This window comes from Salmo salar, chromosome ssa12 (assembly GCF_905237065.1).
Source record: "Salmo salar chromosome ssa12, Ssal_v3.1, whole genome shotgun sequence".
Taxonomy (NCBI): domain Eukaryota; kingdom Metazoa; phylum Chordata; class Actinopteri; order Salmoniformes; family Salmonidae; genus Salmo; species Salmo salar.
Window position 1 is genome coordinate 28,423,184 of NC_059453.1, and position 24,798 is coordinate 28,447,981.

At 45.1% G+C, this 24,798-nt stretch overlaps 1 protein-coding gene across 12 annotated transcripts in view; it reads right to left on the reverse strand.

Annotated features, from left to right (window-relative positions):
• The window catches only part of LOC106564681 (myosin-10), a 99,409-nt gene that overhangs the window by 22,122 nt on the left and 52,489 nt on the right, over positions 1 to 24,798 (reverse strand). Inside the window, exons 5-21 of one of the 12 annotated variants that reach the window (XM_014130907.2) lie at positions 23,036 to 23,138; positions 19,786 to 19,815; positions 19,528 to 19,545; positions 16,825 to 16,842; positions 12,582 to 12,674; positions 11,194 to 11,257; positions 10,900 to 10,998; positions 10,478 to 10,621; positions 10,074 to 10,169; positions 8,652 to 8,770; positions 8,194 to 8,346; positions 7,017 to 7,205; positions 6,657 to 6,830; positions 5,699 to 5,813; positions 734 to 927; positions 365 to 486; positions 155 to 224 (exon numbers count right to left, since the gene is read on the reverse strand). In XM_014130907.2, the coding sequence (XP_013986382.1) occupies positions 155 to 224; positions 365 to 486; positions 734 to 927; positions 5,699 to 5,813; positions 6,657 to 6,830; positions 7,017 to 7,205; positions 8,194 to 8,346; positions 8,652 to 8,770; positions 10,074 to 10,169; positions 10,478 to 10,621; positions 10,900 to 10,998; positions 11,194 to 11,257; positions 12,582 to 12,674; positions 16,825 to 16,842; positions 19,528 to 19,545; positions 19,786 to 19,815; positions 23,036 to 23,138 (1,801 nt within the window). Of the gene's footprint in view, positions 1 to 154; positions 225 to 364; positions 487 to 733; positions 928 to 5,698; positions 5,814 to 6,656; positions 6,831 to 7,016; positions 7,206 to 8,193; positions 8,347 to 8,651; positions 8,771 to 10,073; positions 10,170 to 10,477; positions 10,622 to 10,899; positions 10,999 to 11,193; positions 11,258 to 12,581; positions 12,675 to 16,824; positions 16,843 to 19,527; positions 19,546 to 19,785; positions 19,816 to 23,029; positions 23,139 to 24,798 lie in introns of all 12 variants that reach the window. The other 11 variants (XM_014130908.2, XM_014130906.2, XM_014130913.2 and 8 more) reach the window with 11 other exon arrangements.

A 24,798-nucleotide genomic window follows, 5' to 3' on the forward strand; every position in this document is an offset into this window, starting at 1 on the left:
TAAATTAGGAAAGTCAGCATGCAAATCAGATATTTTTTGTTTGTCAATTGTATCATTTTAAACAGGGTGGTACATTGACACAACTCATATTTTCCTGAGTTTCAACACTTTTGCTTATTGTGTTAGTTAATAGATAACATTGGAAGCTCTTTACCATCCTCTCGCAGGCCTGTTTCCCGTCCATGAAACCCTTGGGGATGGCATTAGGGGTCAGGATCTCGTACCTGGGATAAATAGAGAAGTATTAGGAGTTAACACACTGGCATATACCCAGAGATCACTGAAAGTGAGGGCAGTCTAGTCGGCTCACAGCGAAGACAAAGAACACAAGCACAATAGTTATGTGTCCTGTTTCCGTGGTTACCTCTGTCTGAACTCCTGGAAGACAATGCGGTTGGGGAAGCCCTGTCTGCAGATACGGATCCCCTCCAGAACTCCATTACACCTCAGCTGGTCCAGAACCAGATGGGGCTCCAGCTTACCAGCCTGACATGGGAGAGAGATGAAGTGAAGTGTTATAAATAAATAATGCAAAAATCTGGTACAGGTGTACAAGCAAAGACTGTTACCTATTAACCTTGTGTCTACAGAAGGTCTAGCAATATATACTCAGAGAAAACCCTGAAATTAAGCGATCAATTCAAGTCTCACCCCTTCTGTTGGCTATAGTATAGAACAGGTGGCCTGGTATAGTTAGACTGACATGTAAAGTATGACAGGATATACTACTCACCTTCTTCTCGTGGTTGGGGATAATACAGCGGACGAAGTTGGGGTTGGTGTTCCTCAAGGTGGCCATGAGCTTGGTGAGGGACTCCTTGTAGAGCTGGCCCACCGTGCGGAACATGCCCTTCTTGGTCTTGTAGGTGGCTCCGAACGTCGTCTCCGCCATGCCCGCCACCTGGTCCAAGCCCACGATGCGGTCCACTAATGAGAGAGGGAAGGAAAGGGGTTAGAAGGGGAAGGGGGGGGTCGGACTTGGAGAGAGGTGTTGGGAGCTAAATCACAGACAGACAGACACAGGATGCCGGGAGTAGCAGCAGCCAGCAGCAATGTGTGTCAGCTGCAGGTGTAGATAGATTAGGACCACTAGGTATGACTGGCAGCCTCTGTGGATTTGTGGGGATGGGGCAAGGACAGGGCAAGAGGATCACCTAAAACTGTAGTCCCAGACAAGCACAACTGATTCAACATGTCAAGTAATCATCAAGCCCTCGATGAGTTGAATCAGGTGTTTTTATCCGGGGCTACAACAACGATGTGTGCTGTTGGGGGTACTGGAGGACTGGAGTTAGGGAATTACTGCTATACAGTATACATGCTTGGTTCCAGGGTCTGTATTCGTAAACGTTCTTCAGGCTCGGTACAGCTGATAATGGGAGGGATGGTTGCTAGTCTTCTTGAGCACTATGTTCTCACACTACTCTTTTCAGCAGTCATTCAAAGTGACAACCTTTTAGGATAACTACAACTGAAAGGCCTATTCTTTGGTATGAAATAAAAGTCATTGATTTCACAGCCTGGGACCTTTCGTACACATTGGCTTTTTTCGTCATATTAGCATAATCTGACAGTCAGTCACATAGGGCCACATCATATCCATAACTTCAGATTCACAACATGCCTTGTTTTGTGTCATTATTGCTGGGCTGGTGTGTTGACAAGCGTCATATTTACAACACGTTGCATAAAACCGTTTTGATAGGAGGCATGCTGATGAATTAACAATTGTTTATCCAAGAGTCCATACAGGTAATTTATCAAAATCAAACCTCCAACTGTGTTATTAGGCTCCTAGGGTTTCAGGCAGACAGAACTCCAGGAATGTCCTACAAAGTTCCAGACGTTTTGCATTCAGTCTGTAGATATTGTACCACTGTCACACCTGCTGTGTATCAACGTCTATAATACTGTAGAATCGGGCCAAGAGAAATGCCAAATACTACATGTGGTTCCAATTCTCTGCTACTTTGAAAAAATAAAAGGGGGAAATGAATGCCATTAATCTTTCCTCAGTCAAGCCTCAATTCTTTAATTCCCTTTACGCTTAAATATATGCCTTGGAAAGGGAATACAACCCTTAATAAAAATACAGATTCCAGAAAGGAGAATAGACTTTGGTTCGGAATACTGAATAACCAGTGCTCTTAACCTTTCCACCATACTGTAAGGAAGCGGTCGAAATTTACACTATTGTTACCCGGAGGAAAATGGGGGAGGGTCATGCTTTTTCAATTTCAGTCAAAGGGAGGGTTTAGTATTATTTTATTTAGTCCAGGGGAGGGTCATGTCATTTGGAATCGATTAACTGTCATACACTCATAGAAAAAAGTTGCTATCTAGAACCTAAAGGGGTTATTTGGCTGTCCCCATAGGAGAACCCTTTGAAGAACCCTTTTTGGTACCTGGCAGAACCCTTTTGAGTTCAATGTGGAACCCTTTACACAGAGGGTTCTACAAGGAACCCAAAATAGTTCTACCTGGAACCAAAATGATCCATAGACTATACTATATGCCTAGGCTATATGAAGAGCATGCTTGGAAAAGCACAGGGCAACATTATATTTCTCATAAAATGTGGAGATTACAAGAGTACATTGCCATTAAGGCCAGATTGTTCTTCAAGATGTTCAAATGTTCATAGATGACCAGCAGGGTCATATAATAATAATAGTGTTTATAGAGGGTGCAACAGGTCAGCACCTCAGATGTAAATGTCAGTTGGCTTTTCATAGCCGAGTATTCAGAGGTCGAGACAGTAGATGCGGTAGAGAGAGTGAGAGAGAGCGAGGGAGAGTTGAATTACACACTGGCCTGCCCTGCTCTTGTTGATGTAGGCCGCAGCCGCGGAGATGGACGGCACATGGGTGCTGAAAGGCTAATTCAAGTCCTAATTCATTTAAACTATCTTCATTTTAATTTGACTTTAGGCTACTAACAACAAGAGGGCTTTGTGTTGGAGCCGATTTCTTCCTATTCAAGAAATAAGAGGTAGACCTACCTGTTTGACAGATTAAATTATAGTCTACTATCCATAGACTGTCAGCCATTTCCTTCAGTCACCATGCACTCCTTAAGTGTCAGTGGAGGGCTTGGTGTGTGAACTTAAAACCAGGGTGCGAATTTTGGTGGTATGCAAGGGTAGTGTGGCTTTTGTTAAAGAAAATGGCATAGGCCTGCCCCTATATATATATATAGACCTGATTATATAAAGTGATCTATAACGCAATGTTTGTGCTAGAAACAAGTTGTAAAATACAGGGAATGATGTGACTCCGATGCATATGGGATATCTTTGGTTTGTCTCTATGCTACAACCTTCTATAGCCGAGGAGACAAAACAAATGGGAAGTAATGTGTGATTCTGTCACTATTGTTGGATTCTAGCTTGAAATATACTACTTCATGTTACCAGAACTTCTTGATTACTGTACATGTATAAGGAATGTATATGTTGGGGTCAATGGAGGGTGGATAGGAACTAAGTGTATGGAAAGTTACTGACTGAGGGAGTGCAGAAAGTTGACATTGTGTCAAACATGTTATTGTTAAATCTCATGGCTCCTAAGGAGGGAGGCAAAGGGCAACAGTCTGGTTTCAGTCACTGATAAGGTAGGACAGTCGTGGGTTAGGGAGGAGCGAGGAATTCGGCCCGAGGTCAGGTCAGATGAAGTGAGAAGGAACAGTCCTATCCCACAAACACATACTTCCACGCCCACGAAGGTTCCAGCATCAGGCAGGGCCATGACTACACCAGTGAGAGGAACCAATTAAGTTACTGACTAGCAACAGAGGTGTATTGGCTGTCTAGATGTGCAAAGAGTTGACTCCGTCTAGTAGGAGGGAATAAATATATGTGCTTGTGTAAACGTGTCTTTGTCTTTGCAGCTTTATGACCCAGTGGGTGAATAAACTTGGTTTGAGCTTTTTCTAGTTGTCCGTGAGTTTTTACTCTGCTTGTTCAGAACCTAACAGTTGGCGTTGTCGGCAGGATTCACCACAATTTACAGTCAAACTAAAGAGTCCGAATCAGTGAAACAGGAACCGGCACCAAAAACAAAAACAAGTTAGACACAGTTCCTACACCTGTTACCACTCATTCTGACATCTTGGGGAGATGAGAGTCATAGGCTGAACCAATTATAGGATACAGACCTAGAAAGCCTAAGTTTATTCAGTAGTCCCATTGTGTTACGACCAGTCGTAAATATATGGTGTAGAGTAGGTTCCGTATGGATAGGTCCCAAGTGGGGGTGTTCCTCTGCAAGATCCATAGAAATATAGGGTTAAGGGTAGGATCCGTAAGAATAGGTCCCGAGTGGAGCTAGTTCTCTGCGAGATCCGTGGGTGACACTACAGTGTAAGGTAGGTTCCATGTAGGATAGGTCCCTAGTGGGGGTGTTCCTCTGCGAGATCCGTAAGTGGGACGAAAGTCCCAGCCGCAGTGGCCGGGAGGCCGTAGAGTGTGTGTGTGTGTGTATGGATAAAGTGTCATGCTTGAGTACTAGTACGGTAGATTGTAGAGAAGTAGTCCATGGAGAAGGACAAAGGAGGAATGTGGATGGTGATAGAAGGTTGCCTATATGTTCTGGAGGAGAGCCTCATTCACGGTTAGAAAATATTTTTTTAACATGACTTGTGTGTATAAGCAGTAGCAATAAGGAGAATGTTTGGTTTATGCCCTATTGGGTCAGGGAACCGTGACAGATTGTGTGGAGATAGGAAGACATCTGTGAATCATTTTGGTTGTGTGTGTTGTCAACAACAGTGATATTTGAAGCGTGACACCTGTCTGTATAAGACATTAGGTCTCCCGTATTCTCAAGTAGTAAATTGGCAGACACTTCAGTATTGGTTCTTATACAAAATAGGTCCTGTGACCAAATGATTAGGTACCTATACCATAACTACTCTCCGGGAAGTGGACTAAATTGGTCTGAAAAGCCCGTATTATTGTTTTGTTGTATTTTCTTCATGGTGTAATCATTAGATCATTTGAATTGAACAAAACAATAATACAGGCTTTTCAGACCAATTCAGTCTAAGTATGCAGTATCTTATGCTAGCAGGAGAAGAGCAATGCTGAAAGGAATTGCCATCCATTAGCCTAAAGACTATTATACTAATACTGAGACATAGGCGACGACCAACAATGAGCCTCTGTATGGAGGTAGGCTTCACCATGCTGCACTGCTAAGCCATGGATCTACATCAGCATGTCATAACATAAAACGTCATCTATCTCTATGGACAGCACCATGCTGCAGTCTACACCGATAACAAAACGTCATCTATCTCTATGGACAACACCATGCTGCGCTGGTAAGCCATGGAACCTTCTACAGCTCCAGTCATAACATTCACCTGGAGGCTCATCAAGACTAGTGACATTGTTCTGTATCTCTACGATACAGAGAGACAGGGGGATAAAAACACCTGACAGAAGAGAAAATAAAAACAGAAAAAGGAGGAAAACATAAAGAGGTTAGTAGGCTGAAGTCCGACTGATTACTATTTGTACCATGTTAGCTAAACAAGCAGCAAACATTGTACATTGACAATCCCTAAAACAAATAGGCCTAAATGATGATGAATTAACCAATCTAACTAATAGTAACTGTTAATCATCAAGCCAGTGCTAACACATTCCTTCTCTGTTAACCATGTAGACAGGACAGGGGCCGGGGACATAACTTACCATCTTTCCAGAGCTCGGCCACAAACTTGTCAGTGGACTGGTTGAGCAGCGTGGCCACGTTGTCATTCAGGGGGTCCATGTTCTTCATCAGCCACTCATCTGCCTTGTAGTCCACCTGGGGAGGGGAGAAGGTCAGAACCATCCAGGCCGTGAGAGATATTAGCAATAATTCCCCTTCAGGGATGAATAAAGTTTATTGAATTGAACTGTCGGAGAGTGATGATATACAACAAAATGACTGTTGAGGTTCCAAATTCATTTCACTAGAGATGACATAAGACTCCAAATCATTCCAGGAAAGTGTGTTGTTTAAAGACGACGTCTGCGTAATATTGAACAGATGTGGTTACGGTGTACCGCAGGACTGCCTGCACTGGAAAGGGCCCGGGTCTCTATTGCGCAACACTGACTGGACGCTAGAGAAACTAGCCAAACCTCCTCCCACATATCTAATACATAAAACCAGGATGATACTCCTGCGGAATTTGAATACCACAGAGGAGAAGTTGTGCGTCAAGAGTGATACAGCAGCCAGAGGTTGATGGGAACAGAATAGGGGCTAGTGATGGAACAGTGGCTTTCCAAAAGGACCTGGTGTGACAGGGGAAAACCTCGGAGAAATCAGAAGATCTGGAAGGTCTAGAAGTAAGTCCTGCAGCTTGAAAGGACCTGGTGTTCCTCCATGAACACGACAAGCCAACGGCTCTGGGGTCTACAAGTAGTGCAGATGACGTAATCCAAAGTAACTTGTAAGTGGATACATAAAAATAGCCCCAAAAACTGCCTCAGAGGAAAAATCGGTCTATACTCCATCCCAGTGTACTGTACATGTTTAATCTTTGACTCGAGGATTACAGCAGAGCCATAAGTGTTTAAAGGGATAGTTTTCTGGATTTGTACACCAATCTTTGGGTTACAAAAAAAATCACCACCTATATGTAATCTCACCGGTCCGTACCTTGCCAGCGTAGTGGATGATGCAGAAGTCAGCCTTGTCCTTTAGCTGTCTGGGCTTCTGGAACTTGGAGTGGGTGCCCTGCTCCTGGACCAACTTGTCTATGAACGTCTTGTCTGTGGCCTTGGGGAACCAGCACTCCTCATCCAACAGAGCCAGCACACCAGGAGGGTTCGCCTGCAGGATGACAGCACACAACAGGCCCGTGTTCAATAGGACACCGGGGAAAAACGGAAAACGAATTGTTTTAGTTAACTTTGTTCCTTACCGATTCACTGTTTCAAAACGTTAGCTGCTCATTGAACATGACCCAAGTATTGACAACAGCACAACACCACAGGACACACACACACACACACTCACTAAACGGATACTGACCGGCCTCTCGATGAGGTCGATGCAGGGCTGCAGGTCCAGGCCAAAGTCGATGAAGCTCCACTCGATGCCCTCCCTCTGGTACTCCTCCTGCTCCAGGACGAACATGGTGTGGTTGAACAGCTGCTGCAGCTTCTCGTTGGTGTAGTTGATGCACAGCTGCTCAAACGAGTTCAGCTACAGGAGAAAGGCATACAAATTGATTTGATCTTTTCAGAACTCAGAAACTCAAGAAACTTTGTCTCAAAAGTGAAGCAAGCAGTAAGATGGATAATTTCTTAAATCATCCCTAGGGGGAAATTGATTTGTAAGGAGTTTCAGATATGTAAAAACAACAAGACTACATTATTTCATTTATGAAACACCAATGAATATCACTTCTCCATAGCCAAGACGGTGAGATGCCTTCAGCTCAAACAGGCACCGGTAACCTACTGCTTTTTACAGTCTTCGTTTTGAACTATGAGGGTTTTGTCTTTTTAACCAATAAGCCAAAACAATAACTGCAGCTGATAGATTTTTGTTTGCTATAACTAAATTGATCCCAGGGATTGTGATTTATTTTCCTGTTCTTTTGGCTCAACATTACAACGCTGCAGCCAAAAGTCTTAGTGGGGGAATAAACAGCTGCCACAAACCAGAAGGGAAACAGACATGTTGGAATTTCAGCACAAGATTTAGTGATCTTGGGATATTGAGTGTTCAATTGACGACAAGGTTCATGTCAACAATGTCTGAACCGTCTGAACTCGCCTCTTGTTGAACGAGCCTCGCATGATAACTATCGTCTATCAAGTCATAGATCAACGAATGACCTTGGTGTGAATGATATAAAACTAAATGAGGATGACACCCAAGAGGCATTTTTAGAAGTGCTGAGATTCCCATAATTGACCCTGAGGAGGGAATGGGTTCAAAGTGCAATTAGTCCACAGGATAGATGATCAGCTGTTTCCCAAAAATGTCAATCAGATCATTATCCCACGAAAAACGTCCTTCGACCATTCAGATGACCAGTTCCATAGACAGGATGAACTGAAGCCAAACCAAGTCCCCTCTCTCTTCTCTAGCTGTTTTCTCTGTATCTGGAAGAGATGGAGGGACCTTGTGGAGGCCTTATTTGCCATGTATTTAAGTACCTGTAGAGGCCTACGCATTTAAGTACCTGGAAGATCTCAAAGCCAGCGATGTCCAGGATGCCGATGAAGGAGGCCCCCTGCCGTTTGGTACGGTCCAGGGCCTTGTTGATGCGGTGGACCAGCCAGCGGAACAGACGCTCGTATGTGGCCTTAGCCAGAGCCTCCACTGCAAAGTCAGCCTAGAGAGAGAAAAAGAGAGAGAGGGGTGGGGGAGAGGTGGAGAAAGAGAGAGAGAGCAACAGAGAGAGACAGAGAGAGAGAGAAATATGCATTCCTTATTAGATTGTCTTTCTGTGGTATGACTTCTCAGCCTTGGGGTCGCACGGCTAGACCTCTCTATTGTTATAAATCTAACACAGAGGTGGGCAGGAAACACACCCCACAGTACTAACATTATCCTGATCCAGAGTCAGCAGTACAGTGAGTCCATAGAGGGGTGATGAGTGAAGCAAGGAGAGCTTCTGCGGTGTAGTGTGTGTTTTACCTGTTCTTTGGTCTGGGCCTTCTGGACGTAGTCTCGTCCCACCTTGATCCTTGGAGACAGGATGGCCCGGGTGAACTCCATCACGTTCAGCCCCAACAGGTGGCACAACTTCTGGGCCGCTGGTAGAGGAGAGGAGGAGGATGAGGAGGGAGATAGAGGGGTGAAAAAAGGGAAAACAGTAGTAACATTAAACGTTCGTTCTCAAGATGTGATTACAGACAACACAAATAACTTTACAATACTCAAATATCCCTTACATAGACTCAAAGCAGTAGCAGGGAAAGAAGAAGCAACATTTGAGGAGTTAAATGTTATTGGGATATGATTATATATATAGACCCGACAGATAACCCTATAATCCTCCAATTCCCATAAACACCAGTGAGTTGGAAAACACACAGTAAAAACCATATAACTTTCCACCACTGCTTGAGACCACCAGAAAATACATACCACTGGCAGCAGGCCACAGCTCTACATGGTCGGTAGCTAAGAATTACATTCTCCCCCTTCTGCCAGAAGTTTCTCACATTTGACCGTTAATGGTAAAGAATAATAAGTAAGAACTGAACGGAGTCACTGCCTCCCCCTGCCAGTCCAGTACCTCTAAGGTATGCCTGGAGCAGACCTGGATCCAAATACTATTTGAAATATTTCAAGTACTTTGAGCATTCGCTGTAGTCTGTCTGGCGTGTCAGGTGAATGGGGTTTGCACTTTTAGGACTTTTGTATTGGTTCCATTGCAAAATGCAAGCTCAACCAACCACAGCTTAAGTATTTGAAATAACTTAGAATAGTATTTGAACCCAGGTCTGGACTAGAGCTCAGGGTAGGGGGTAGTTAAACACAGCTATTTAGAACACCCGTGGGTTAACAACACAGACTTGATTTAAGACGTGTCAAAGCGGCTTTTATGATATTTGTCTTCTGGATCTGGGGAGATGTTTGATTTTTAAATATTTGTCACAGCGGGAGCTTCTGGGGAGGTAAGAATGATACATCTGTATCATTTCCAGGGGTAGAGTTGCCAGCGCAGAGCCTGCTAAAAACATCTGCTTCTGTCCTAGATCTGTTTTCCACATTTGGTAATAACTGGCTGGGCCACGGCATTGACACGCACTTGCTACCCTCTCCTCTTTAAATGCCAGGAATGAAGCAGTAACACACGCGGTTGAGGCAACGTTTTCGTTTGTTTTTTCTTCTAAGTAAAGTAGGGGAGTAAATCTGAATAATGATGTTGTTTGAAGGTGTGTGACAGAGCCAGGAGAGACGGGAAGGTTAAATCGTTAGAGTTCTGACGTCTGACTCAGGCTGGTTAGTACAGGTCTGGGAGGAAGATGAGGAAGAGAAAGATATGGTCTGAACGTGAGAATGTGAGGAGCTTCCTTGACATCAATACATGCCAACAATACTGCCAACTACCTGTATTCTCAGGCATAGAGGCCTGGTCTGAGTTCCTCTCCTTCTTGAAGACAATGTTCCCAAACTGAAGCACGGAGGAGACCACCTTCAGCATGGCTGCAAGCACAGAGAACGTTATCATAAACTTACTATGAACGGCACACACTGCTCTGTGTTTGTTGGAATACATGGAACTGTTATGAGCATGTAAAGTTATAATAATTACTTTAAAGCTGTAAAGTGTTGATGTAAAAAGGGCTTTAAAAAGTTGACAGACAGACAGACAGACAGACAGACAGACAGACAGACAGACAGACAGACAGACAGACAGACAGACAGACAGACAGACAGACAGACAGACAGACAGACAGACAGACAGACAGACAGACAGACAGACAGACAGATGAGAGTGAGGATGGTGGTACCCAGGATCTCGTCGTGGGAGAAGCTCATGATGTGCATGGCCTCCATGGTCTCCTGGAAGTTGTCTTTGTCCTGCTGACCAGGGACGGTAATGTTGCCGTTGGACAGGAAGCGGTAGCTGTTGAAGCCCTCCAGGAGCAGGTCCGCTACACAACAGAGGAAAGGGAAATGACGTCGAGATAGCTGGTTCGAGGTCACAAAGGACAAAAGGCAAACATGCATTTTTGACAGTCAGCCCACTGACAGGTGATGTTATTGTGATACTAGCTAGTGAGCGACACAGAGTCTGAGTGTGTTTCAAGACACCTCAGGCCAACGGCTAGAGAAACAATGTTCTGCATGTCAGAGGGTGACTATTCTTTACAGAGGCCATATGGGTCCGGGTCGTTGAAGTTATGCTGATGGTACATATCAGACTACTTACACCTGAGATGTTCTCCCGCCCCACACAGCAGCTGGTAGAAGATGTGGAAGGTGCGCTCGTCTTTGGCTTGGCGAACAGCTCTCGATTTCTCCAGTAGATCTGTCCCATCACAGTCAAGGAAGGGCAGCCTTTATACAGTAAAGAAAGATATGAACCCCCTCGAGTAGATTTATGTGGCCCCGCTGGAATCGAATTAGCATAATACAACAGTCCCCATCAAAATCTGTCCGTTTATGTAAATTATTCATATCATAGCTTGCATGGAACATTTAAGCTAGCTGTTTGGAAGGATACAAGTTTCAATGTTGGCCCCGACGATGTATCCGGTGACATCAAAGTTGATCCGGATGAACTTTCCCTGCAGGGAGAGAGAAACGGAGGGTGAGAAAAGCAGACAAACCATATCACTGCATCCACGTCTCCCTCAACCAGGTCTCACACTGTGCTGCAAGGCCTTCCTTTTTCTCCCTCTGAGTCACATCACAATAAGGCTACATTTGATTAGTCTGGTCCCAGAACTGTATGCGCTTTAGTCAACTACTATAGTCAGATGAGTTGGCTAAAGCACATACACAGATCTGAGACCAGTCCAGGCCATTGTATTTTATCCTCATTTGGCCACATTCCTGTTGGTTTCTACGTTCCTGGGGTCTAGAGTAGACTACATTCCTGTTGGTCTCTACTGTCCTGGGGTCTAGAGTATACTACATTCCTGTTGGTCTCTACTGTCCTGGGGTCTAGAGTAGACTACATTCCTGTTGGTCTCTACTGTCCTGGGGTCTGGAGTAGACTACATTCCTGTTGGTCTCTACTGTCCTGGGGTCTAGAGTAGACTACATTCCTGTTGGTCTCTACTGTCCTGGGGTCTAGAGTAGACTACATTCCTGTTGGTCTCTACGTTCCTGGGGTCTAGAGTAGACTACATTCCTGTTGGTCTCTACTGTCCTGGGGTCTGGATTAGACTACATTCCTGTTGGTCTCTACTGTCCTGGGGTCTGGATTAGACTACATTCCTGTTGGTCTCTACTGTCCTGGGGTCTGGAGTAGACTACATTCCAGTTGGTCTCTACTGTCCTGGGGTCTGGATTAGACTACATTCCTGTTGGTCTCTACTGTCCTGGGGTCTGGATTAGACTACATTCCTGTTGGTCTCTACTGTCCTGGGGTCTAGATTAGACTACATTCCTGTTGGTCTCTACTGTCCTGGGGTCTGGAGTAGACTACATTCCTGTTGGTCTCTACTGTCCTGGGGTCTGGATTAGACTACCCCTGTGCATGAGGCTGTGATCTGACTGTGCTGAACAGAACAAACCTCTCATCTAAACTGGATCCAGAATCAAAGCAGTCATTAATGATTAGCAGAAAAGTTTCTTGTCCTGCTGGAATGTTCCTATGTAAAAATAGGAAGATAAACAAATAAATTCCTCTGCATTGATTTCTCTTCCTTATCATCAAAAGATTCCAGGAAGTTTTGGAAAACTCCCAACAAACACACAGGCCAGCTAAATCTGTCTCAAGTGCCAGTTATTTGAGCAAGAGATAGTGAGTGAGATGGCATGAGTGGCTTTTAGTGAGCCACAGAGGAACATACATTACAAACGTAGGGAAGACTTTAAATGAAGCTCGATACAGTCTTGAGAATGGCATTCTTTTGGGGAAATATATATACATTCTTTACTTACGAATCGTGACGAGTTGTCATTCTTCACTGTCTTGGCGTTGCCAAAGGACTCAAGGATGGGGTTGGCCTGTAAGAGTTGACGTTCCAATTCACCCTGAAAAAGAGGAGAGATATTACAGAAAAGCACTGGGTCCAAGCACATATGCCCCCTTCCCCCAACTAAACTTTTTACAAATAACAAGCACAAAAAAAATTTGTCCCAGGAGAAACATTTTTCCAATACACACAATGACTGATCACCCTTCTAATGTTCGTCAATGTCAATCTAACAATCACATAGTGTCACACAGACTATTGCTCATGAAACATATGTAGGCGGATGGACACTGTTTCCCCAGTAATGTTTATGACCATAAAAACTAGTAGAAAAGAGAGTGAAACGACAGGTATTGTAACGCTGTAAAAGACAGATGTGATCAATGGAGCATATTCAGGAAACCACTTTACAGTCTCTCTGCTCAATATCCTACAACAGTACGTCCAACTAAAACTAAAGAGATGGGGGGATAGGGAGAGAGAGGAGAGAATCTCATTTCTTTGAATAAACTGGGCCTGTTCTGTGCGTAAATGGCACGCGTTTCCTGTTGTCTGGTCACTCAGTGTAGAACCTCCGGGTTTGGAATAGAACCTTGTTGCTCAGTGGTGGAACACAACAGAACAGAACTGCAATGACTCTCTCCACACCGCATATGGTTCAGTTGAAGCTCAACACATCCACAAGCGAATGTTCAAACCCATCTGGACTCTGGGTTTGCATCTCCTCTTTCTATTGTGAGACCAACATCAAAGGCATCAAATCAAATCAAATGTTATTGGTCGCATACACATATTTAGCAGATGTTACTGCGGGTGTAGCAAAATGCTTGTCAAATAACAACAAAAAGAGCTGCCATGTCTGTCGGCGCCATCTTGATGATAGAAGCCATTGTCTAACCATCAAGCCTGCAAAACAACCTAATCCAATCAATCCCTGTTTACACTGTCGAAGGACACAGTACAATCGTAAAAAGCACCAGTATATTTGTGCAACAGACAAACCAATAAATCTATCCACAGATGTCTCATATATTCCACATTACACAGCTGTGTTTCAGCGTGGTGGTTTAGGGCGTGTGGAGAGCTAGCTGCTGTGAGCCAGGCGGATGGGTGGGTGCTGGATGAGTTGGGGCGAATGAGGCAACTCAGAGAGGAAGGCCATATCTCTCCAGTTAGTGATTGAGATAGAGATCCTGAGGAAATGGACTCAATCGTTTAGCACACTGACAGATACTGGGGAAACAGACCTGTTTAACACACTGACACAAGCCAGAGACACACTCAATCCTATAAGGAAGAATCTGTCATCATTATAGATCCCGTTAAGGGAGGGAGGGAACGGTGCTCTGTTCACTTCTCACACCTATCGTAGACCCTATCTGGCTGACTGCCAGGGCGGAATAGAATGTTCAATAGGTATGAAATGGAACAAAATGCTCCAAAATGTAAAGGTGGTATCCAAACTTGTCCAATAAGAAACACTGGTTTTCATCTTCCGTTGCTACAGTATACCCTAATGGACATGACCCTGTGTAGGTGTTTAGACAGGTGGCCCATTACGATCCCATCCAGAACCTCCTTCTAGGCTTGGTCATGACCAGGGAATCCAAGATGGCCCACCAAAAAAATAACATGGCGCGTATTTTGAGATTTTCTTTTCTGCGGCTAGGTGGGAATGGGATTTTCCCATTACGTCAAGCTCACCCAGACACATTTTGATCGCTCAAGACAGTGGCGTTTTTCCAGGGATGTCTGTGGGATGAGTTAGGGGTTAGGAAATCAGCCTTGCGTTCAGACGTGAGACGCGTAATGTGATCTTTGGCTGCCAGAGCTGTTTTCATTGAGTTTTCGTGCTGCTGAAAATGAGGCAGGAATGAATTGAATAAGCCCGTTCCTGTCAGTGGCAGATTGCACAGACGGTTAATTATAGCATGGTCCCAGATCTGTTAGTGCAGTCTTACCATTTCCTATAGTCATTGTCACGCGCTGTCTCTATAACGCAGTGCTATATGGCACAACTTGACAACACCACACGCTTTAGAACAAACTAGAACAGAGGACATAATGGAGACTGTTTAATGTCTACAAGCTGCCAATCTCTGCCAAACGCAGTCTGCAGACTGGGACCAGACTGGGGAGAGGGTAGGAACAAAGGGATGAATACAAAACACCAGCAGGGGTCCACTTTAGGAGCATTACAAGCTGACCCACATTCCAGCGTTCCGGAGTGTGTTACTCTTGTTCTGACAGATTCCAGAAACCATCATTGTCATGTAAGGAGGCTAATTACTAGCCGTGCCAACAACTGACAGGCCTGGAAGACCTCCGGGACATGTATTGTACCACATAATACGGTTTATGTGAGCAAGAAGACCATAAAATGACTGTTGATGGAATGCATTACACTTATTCTGATGAACAGTGTCTGGAAACCATCATAGCCACGTTAAGAGGCTATTCACTACAGTGACAACTACTGTAGGGGGCCTGGAAGAACTCGGGGACATATAGTTGTTGATAACATAGTTGTTGTTAGTGTGACTGTGGACAATGCTAGCGTTTACCACTTAATATCCCGTTAACATTGACACGACTATGAAATGAATGTATCTTTTGTAAAATAACTCTTCTCTATTCTCAATCTTTCCTCTGTAACTTGGGAAACATCTTTTGTAGCGTGTTCAGCCTCACTTGTTATCAGTGTTGGGGCCTTTGGCAGTGCTTTGGCCCAGATTGTGGAGACTGGGGGGCCAGAGGAACAGTAAAAACTGTCCCATTAAATCTTCAAGGAAGAGGCCAGGTGGGGATGTGGGCTCACATCTGCTCCACAGACTAGAGTCAATGGACAGACGTTACAAATCTATTCAAGTCCACAACCAAAGTCCCTGCTGGACAGACATTACAAATCTACCCAAGTCCTGACAAGCAGAGTCCCTGCTGGACAGACATTACAAATCTACCCAAGTCCTGACAAGCAGAGTCCCTGCTGGACAGACATTACAAATCTACCCAAGTCCTGACAAGCAGAGTCCCTGCTGGACAGACATTACAAATCTACCCAAGTCCACAAGCAGAATCACTGCTGGACAGATATTACAAGTTGTTTCACGAGTTGCTCCAAGTCCACAAGCAGAATACCACTTCAGTGACTGTTGGGAGAGTGCGAATGAAGCAGGCAACTAGACTTGTGTTTGTGGTTTGGGGAACAGGAACAAACCCCCACCCCTCCAGGGGAAGTCAGCAAAACTTTCTGTGTAAACTCCTCCCTCATGGCAAAGCAGGGAGCAGATGAAAGGCTTGCGAAGACAGGAAGAAGCAGTTCGAAGGGGATTCATTAGTGATCTAAGTAGCACTGCCACAGACGGCAAAATCCACAGTCAACACCCCATGGTGAATTCAATAAGGTACGAAGATTAAAATCCCCATTATCGTCCCTGCTGGGCGTTCTGTGGCTGGGTCTGAGTAGACCAAGCAGAGGAGAGGGTGTTGCAGGTCTTGGACCACGTCACGGCCCTCTCTCCCTGGGGGAGTCCGTTCAGCTGAGCTCTGGGCAGCGGTCCCCTTGGCTCTCCCTCCCTAGCTGCTCTCCTCCAGAGTCCAACTCCAGCTCCAGCTCCAGCTAGCTGGAAGCCAACTGACTATTTAGTAAAGCCTGCTATGGCTATTTGGCAGCACCAGCACCTCGCTAGTGAAAAGCTCTCCAGCAGGCTCACTGGGAGCCAAATTGGACGTGGGAGAGAAGTTTGTGACGAGGTCCTGAACGGAGTCTTGATCAATGTCTGCCAGTATAACAGTGTATTACAAATGCACTGTTTATGACTGGTGGTGTATTATTGTTTCAAATGCGATATGTCAGTTAGGAAGTGGGAAACGTGTTTATTAGTATGTATTAAACTAGGAAGTAATGTTAATTTTCCCGAATCTGAGATATTTGAAAGAAGCAGTGCCATCTATAGGTAAGGACAGGGACACCACACAGCGCATGGAGTGGATTAAAACTAAACTAGTTTAGTCCCAAAGGTGATAGAAACAGAAGCTGCTATTGGGCCCCCATTGACACCCATAAAAGGGCACAGATATACAGAATAGTACACAGCGACAATAGCAGCCCCTTTACAGGATATTCTGCCAATTGTGTTTTGAGCTAGTCTAGTGAGTGGAGTGCGGTGGGTGAGAGAGAGGTGAGGGACGGACTACATGCTACTCACATAGAACAGGGCTCCACTCTGTAGTCAAGGGGCAGATTGTCAAATGTTACCATGGAAATAAACAGGAAGTGTTAATGGTCATGGATACTAAACACACATAAAGGATATACATAACGTACATACACACCAAGTAAGACAATTACAGGTAGTACTCAAAGATAATTCGGACTAGACTAAATAATGCATAAAGACAAACGGTTTAAGTGAAATCTACAGTAGTACACTAAAACAGGAAGCAGGGGAATGGATATGTTATTCTGAAAGGCCCTATTCCAAGAAGCTATCTCACTGACGGTTGCAAATCCATATGTTTCTCATATTAGCCTTGGAGGCGGCGTGCCATAGTGCGCATCACATCTTTATTCAGAACACTGCTCATCTGCCCTTATGTGCCGTTTCCATGATCTTAACAGTATCAACAAGACCTAGAGCAGCTGGTTGAAATGCCTTGAGAGTAATATTAAACTACTGAACTAACTACTGTAATGACAACCACAGCCAGACAGTCTGCTTTTCAGTAATGTCCATTAACTGACCTCGTGTGTGTGTGTGTTTGGTCTTGTTCTTCTAATCATCGTGGGGAACTGAAATGTCCCTCACAAGGATAGTAAAACGAGGAAAATTCTCCCTTGTGGAGACATCTACGTAACATTGCAAAAATCAGAAATTTTCTGTCCAAAAATGACGCAGAAAAATTAATCCATGCTTTCGTTACTTCTAGGCTGGACTACTGCAATGCTCTACTTTCCGGCTACCCGGATAAAGCACTAAATAAACTTCAGTTAGTGCTAAATACGGCTGCTAGAATCCTGACTAGAACCAAAAAATTTGATCATATTACTCCAGTGCTAGCCTCCCTACACTGGCTTCCTGTTAAGGCAAGGGCTGATTTCAAGGTTTTACTGCTAACCTACAAAGCATTACATGGGCTTGCTCCTACCTATCTTTCCGATTTGGTCCTGCCGTACATACCTACACGTACGCTACGGTCACAAGACGCAGGCCTCCTAATTGTCCCTAGATTTTCTAAGCAAACGGCTGGAGGTAGGGCTTTCTCCTATAGAGCTCCATTTTTATGGAATGGTCTGCCTACCAATGTGAGAGACGCAGACTCAGTCTCAACCTTTAAGTCTTTACTGAAGACTTATCTCTTCAGTAGGTCCTATGATTAAGTATAGTCTGGCCCAGGAGTGTGAAGGTGAACGGGAAAGGCTGGAGCAACGAACCGCCCTTGCTGTCTCTGCCTTGCCGGTTCCCCTCTTTCCACTGGGATTCTCTGCCTCTAACCCTTTTACAGGGGCTGAGTCACTGGCCTACTGGTGTTCTTCCATGCCGTCCATGGGAGGGGTGCGTCACTTGAGTGGGTTGAGTCACTGACGTGGTCTTCCTGTCTGGGTTGCTGCCATGGCGGAGATCGTTGTGGGCTATACTCGGCCTTGTCTTAGGACGGTAAGTTGGTGGTTGGAGACATCCCTCTAGTGGTGTGGGGGCTGTGCTTTGGCAAAGTGGGTGGGGTTATATCCTGCCTGTTTGGCCCTGTCCGGGGTATCATCGGATGGGGCCACAGTGTCTTCTGATCCCTCCTGTCTCAGCCTCCAGTATTTATGCTGCAGTAGTTTATGTGTCGGGGGCTAGGGTCAGTCTGTTACATCTGGAGTATTTCTCTTGTCTTATCCGGTGTCCTGTGTGTATTTAAATATGCTCTCTCTAATTCTCTCTTCTCTTTCTGTCTTTCTCTCGGAGGACCTGAGCCCTAGGACCATGCCTCAGGACTACCTGGTATGATGACTCCTTGCTGTCCCCAGTCCACCTGGCCGTGCTGCTGCTCCAGTTTCAACTGTTCTGCCTGCGGCTATGGAACCCTGACCTGTTCACCGGACGTGCTTGTTGCACCCTCGACAACTACTATGATTATTATTATTTGACCATGCTGGTCATTTATGAACATTTTAACATCTTGACCATGTTCTGTTATAATATCCACCCTGCACAGCCAGAAGAGGACTGGCCACCCCTCATAGCCTGGTTCCTCTCTAGGTTTCTTCCTAGGTTTTTGGCCTTTCTAGGGAGTTTTTCCCAGAGAGTTTTTCCTAGCCACCGTGCTTCTTTCACATGCTTTGCTTGCTGTTTGGGGTTTTAGGCTGGGTTTCTGTACAGCACTTTGAGTATATCAGCTGATGTACGAAGGGCTATATAAAAATAAATTTGATTGATTTGATTGGTTTGATTTGATTTGATTTCCCAAATTCACATGAGGACAAAGGCTACTTTAAGCTTAGGGGTTAGGTTTAGGGTTACAATTAGGGTTAGGTTTAAGGTTAGGTTTAGGGGTTAGGGAAAATAAGATTTTGAATGGAAATACATTTTAGGTCCCCACGAGGATAGAAGAACGTGTGTGTGTGTGTGTGTGTGTCAGTTCCATCTTTAGACTCAGGAACATATGCCTTCAACTCTCTTTCAACGTCTTACTGCTCAACTTCTACTCTGCATTGTACAAAAATATCTCACATAGTGCGGCATGTCTGCCAAACTTTGACTGGTGGCGACCAAACACAACAAAGGCATGTATGACTGTTTCATCTAGTGTGGAATAACAACATTTGCAAGCACATTTTACAGGACAGTACAGTGCATTGGCCCACAGGTATACATGGAAAAGCTGCATTCACATAAATATTCATGCCAGATTTAAAGTTTACTTACGACATTATTATTTTCCGCCTGATAGAAAGAGAATCTGGGTCAATACCCAAACTTTGTTTGTCTCATTTTTACACATACATGCTTCACAGTGTGCAAGAAAATCACCAATGGCACCATTTCACAAAACAGGCTGTAGTCACAAAGAAATATATTAAATTGCCACTAGTTTTACATAACAGTAGGTCCGTTTAAGAGTAGAAAGTTGGTGATGCAACATGCACATGAACGAGGTGTTTAGAAGAAAGTGTAAAGACTTGCCTGTAGTTTTACTGGTTTAGGCGACTCTGGCTGTTTGTTGCAAATAAACAAACGCAAATATATTAGAGGGTTGTGCACGCCTGCGTAATCTATAGAGCCCACTATAGGTGCTACTGTAGGATGCATTCACTTTGGCAACACACATCATTATGGGACTGGAGCTCGTCTATATGAATTCTTAACACATTTACAGGCATGTTATGCAAAAAAACATCTATATATTGGCACATTTGATCAATGGGTTAATCTTTATAAACTGGGTGTTTCGAGCCCTGAATGCTGATTGGCTGAAAGCCGTGGTATATCACACCGTATACCACGGGTATGACAACACATGTATTTGTACAGTTCTAATTACGTTGGTAACCAGTTTATAATAGCTCTACGTTGTGTCGTGCCTAAGAACAGCCCTTAGTTGTGATATATTGGCCATATACCCCACCCAATCGTGCCTTATTGCTTAATGAGCCTATTTCTGACTGCTGTGGTAATGTCCCAGCATCATATAACTACAGAAGGACTTGACCCTTTCGTGACCTCATCACACAGCCCATGTCCACTGTCAGACACTGTTGTCCTCTAATGATTATGCCCGCATTATCATATGGATCTATCTGATATGGATTAACTAGGGTTGGAGTTAATCCACTGTACTGTAAATACCAGTGGATCAGACTGGCCTGGTATTAGGGAGACATTGTGGATCAGACAGGCCTGGTATTAGGGAGACATTGTGGATCAGACAGGCCTGGTATTAGGGAGACATTGTGGATCAGACAGGCCTGGTATTAGGGAGACATTGTGGATCAGACAGGCCTGGTATTAGGGGGACATTGTGAATCAGACTGTCCTGGTATTAGGGGGACATTGTGAATCAGACTGTCCTGGTATTAGGGGGACATTGTGGATCAGACTGGCCTGGTATTAGGGAGACATTGTGGATCAGACTGGCCTGGTTATAGGCGGACATTGTGGATCAGACTGGCCTGGTTATAGGCGGACATTGTGAATCAGACTGGCCTGGTATTAGAGGGACATTGTGGATCAAAATGTCCTGGTATCAGGGGGACATTGTGGATCAAACTGGCCTGGTATTAGGGGGACATCGTGGCTCAGACTGGCCTGGTATTAGGGGGACATTGTGGCTCAGACTGGCCTGGTATTAGGCGGACATTGTGGATCAGACTGGCCTGGTATTAGGGGGACATTGTGGATCAGACTGGCCTGGTTATAGGCGGACATTGTGGATCAGACTGGCCTGGTTATAGGCGGACATTGTGGATCAGACTGGCCTGGTTATAGGCGGACATTGTGGATCAGACTGGCCTGGTATTAGGGGAACATTGTGAATCAGACTGGCCTGGTATTAGGGGGACATTGTGGATCAGACTGGCCTGGTATTAGGGAGACATTGTGGATCAGACTGGCCTGGTATTAGGGGGACATTGTGAATCAGACTGGCCTGGTATTAGAGGGACATTGTGAATTAGACTGTCCTGGTATTAGGGGAACATTGTGAATTAGACTGGCCTGGTATTAGGGGGACATTGTAGATCAAACTGGCCTGGTATTAGGGAGACATTGTGGATAAAATTATCCTTGTATTAGGGGGACATTGTGGATAAAATTATCCTGGTATGAGGGGGACATTGTAGATCAAACTGGCCTGGTATTAGGGGGGCATTGTGGATAAAATTATCCTGGTATTAGGGGGACATTGTGGATCAGACTGGCCTGGTATTAGGGGACTTTGTGGATCAGACTGGCCTGGTATTAGGGGACTTTGTGGATCAGACTGGCCTGGTATTAGGGGACTTTGTGGATCAGACTGGCCTGGTATTAGGGGACTTTGTGGATCAGACTGGCCTGGTATTAGGGGACTTTGTGGATCAGACTGGCCTGGTATTAGGGGACATTGTGGATCAGACTGGCCTGGTATTAGGGGACTTTGTGGATCAGACTGGCCTGGTATTAGGGGGGCATTGTGGATAAAATTATCCTGGTATTAGGGGGACATTGTGGATCAGACTGGCCTGGTATTAGGGGACATTGTGGATCAGACTGGCCTGGTATTAGGGGACTTTGTGGATCAGACTGGCCTGGTATTAGGGGACTTTGTGGATCAGACTGGCCTGGTATTAGGGGGACATTGTGGATCAGACTGGCCTGGTATTAGGGGACTTTGTGGATCAAACTGGCCTGGTATTAGGGGACATTGTGGATCAGACTGGCCTGGTATTAGGGGACATTGTGGATCAGACTGGCCTGGTATTAGGGGACTTTGTGGATCAGACTGGCCTGGTATTAGGGGACATTGTGGATCAGACTGGCCTGGTATTAGGGGACTTTGTGGATCAGACTGGCCTGGTATTAGGGGGGCATTGTGGATAAAATTATCCTGGTATTAGGGGGACATTGTGGATCAGACTGGCCTGGTATTAGGGGACTTTGTGGATCAGACTGGCCTGGTATTAGGGGACTTTGTGGATCAGACTGGCCTGGTATTAGGAGACTTTGTGGATCAGACTGGCCTGGTATTAGGGGACTTTGTGGATCAGACTGGCCTGGTATTAGGGGGACATTGTGGATCAGACTGGCCTGGTATTAGGGGACTTTGTGGATCAAACTGGCCTGGTATTAGGGGACATTGTGGATCAGACTGGCCTGGTATTAGGGGACATTGTGGATCACACTGGCCTGGTATTAGGAGGACATTGTGGATCAGACTGGCCTAGTATTAGGGGACTTTGTGGATCAGACTGGCCTGGTATTAGGGGACATTGTGGATCAGACTGGCCTGGTATTAGGGGACTTTGTGGCTCAGACTGGCCTGTATTAGAGGACTTTGTGGATCAGACTGGCCTGGTATTAGGGGACATTGTGGATCAGACTGGCCTGGTATTAGGAGGACATTGTGGATCAGACTGGCCTAGTATTAGGGGACTTTGTGGATCAGACTGGCCTGGTATTAGGGGACTTTGTGGATCAGACTTCCCTGTACTAGGGGACTTTGTGGATCAGACTGGCCTGTATTAGGGGACTTTGTGGATCAGACTGGCCTGGTATTAGGGGGACATTGTGGGCCGTACAAGTTGTTAACTCTCCTCTTTCATCAGTTACCCCTCAATAGAAAGACATACTGTAACTGTGACTTTCAGAACAGGGCTTAGGGGGAGATCTAGAGGTGTGGTAGGGAGATAAACATGGCAGGGGCAATATAGAGAAAGAAAAGACAGAAACTTACACTTACAGGAATGTTGTGGTCTTTTTTTCCTTTATGGGAGGAAGCCACATGTGCAAGGTACTGGATGACCTTTTTAGTGTTTTCTGTCTTGCCAGCACCAGATTCACCTCTGAGAAGACAGAAAACATACAAGACAGATTCCTGGGTTAGTAGATGGGGAAAAATGACGTGTGTTTGTGTGTGTCAGAACTGTCTTTCTGACTGGCAGATGTTTTTGTGAGGAGATTATGGCACTTGGGAAACTCCATAAACAGTCTTGAGCCGGGGGTGAGAGAGCTAGCCAAGCTCTGCTCCCTGCAACTCCGCTAAACAACAAATTATGTGAAAATAAACCACAGTTGCCAGGTTTATCGGATGAGGCAGTGTAGCAGGGCTTTTGTGTATCTATATGTGCTGTTTATTTTATTTGAGCTAGTTTAGTTCATCGGCTGTGGTTGAGGGTGGGACTCACGGACCCACAGCGATGACAGCTTTAGAGCAAGGAAGTATGTTTTTGCAAGCTCTTCAAGCCATGCAGAAAGAATCCTATCCCCAAGTGACACTTACTGTACAGTAACATCAACACACAATGCATACCAGTGGTTTTAAAATAGGTACTCAATTCTATGTAATCGCTGGTGGTTAACATTGAACTTTCTCCCAGATCTCTGGCGCAACGCTAGGTTATATCTATTTCAGCAAAATGATCTGCAAAATAAAACTAATGACATGATGATCTTCAAATAAATGACAAGGCCCCGGAATACTCACTTAGTGTGAAATCATTTACAATAACAAAGTCATGTGTAGTTTCTTTCTTTCAGAGTCCCCTTACCTGGCCATGTAGTGAAGTCCTATGGTAGTCTAGTCTAGTATTATGAATATGCTGTATGGCTGATGAGTTGTGTGTTTAGTGTTGAGCTCAATAACCACCGGGAGAAGAGGGTGTTTCTGGCTGCGTCTGAAATGACGGGCTCTGGTCAAAAGTAGTGCACTATGTAGGCATTAGGGTGCTATTTAGGACACAACCCGTGAGTGAGTGATTGCATCAATGTCCATGAGGTTGGCATTGAACTGGACGTGTTAGATTCCTCAGGTTGGTTCGCCTATATTCTCAGGGACTGACTTATAATCACATGGCATCTCTGTGCAGCATTTACATTGCTATGACCACCGTCTCCTACAGTGTGTGTGTGTGTGTGTGTGTGTGTGTGTGTGTGTGTGTGTGTGTGTGTGTGTGTGTGTGTGTGTGTGTGTGTGTGTGTGTGTGTGTGTGTGTGTGTGTGTGTCACAGTCACCATACAAATCCATAATAGCAGATGTGAGATTTTATGATAGTGTTCAAGCCACACGTCCGACATCCATCCAAATTCTTCCATGCTCCCCCAGACTTAGTCATGTATGGTGAGAGGCTAGGAAAACATGTGTTGCGTGTGGCTGGTAGCCTTGGGGGCTCCAGGGACATTTTGGGTGATGGTGGATCGGGTTCAGACCAGCGCAGGGAGAGAACACACACAATTGGAGAAACTTTACCCTGTATACTCTTTCACACATCATCGGTGTAGGCCTGTCACAGGGGCTTACAATGAGATGCCACGCTGACATTTTTCTTGGCAGCATTCCTGTCATCTGTAGATATTGGGCGCTAGACTGGAATACAGCCAACGGGTAAGGGTTTTGTGTGTGTGTGTGTGTGTGTGTGTGCCAGAAACACCAAACATTTCCCAGCTTCCCTGCCCCAAGCCTAAGTCTCTTTCCCATAAGTGTCTGTCTCACTGTTCTGTGTCACT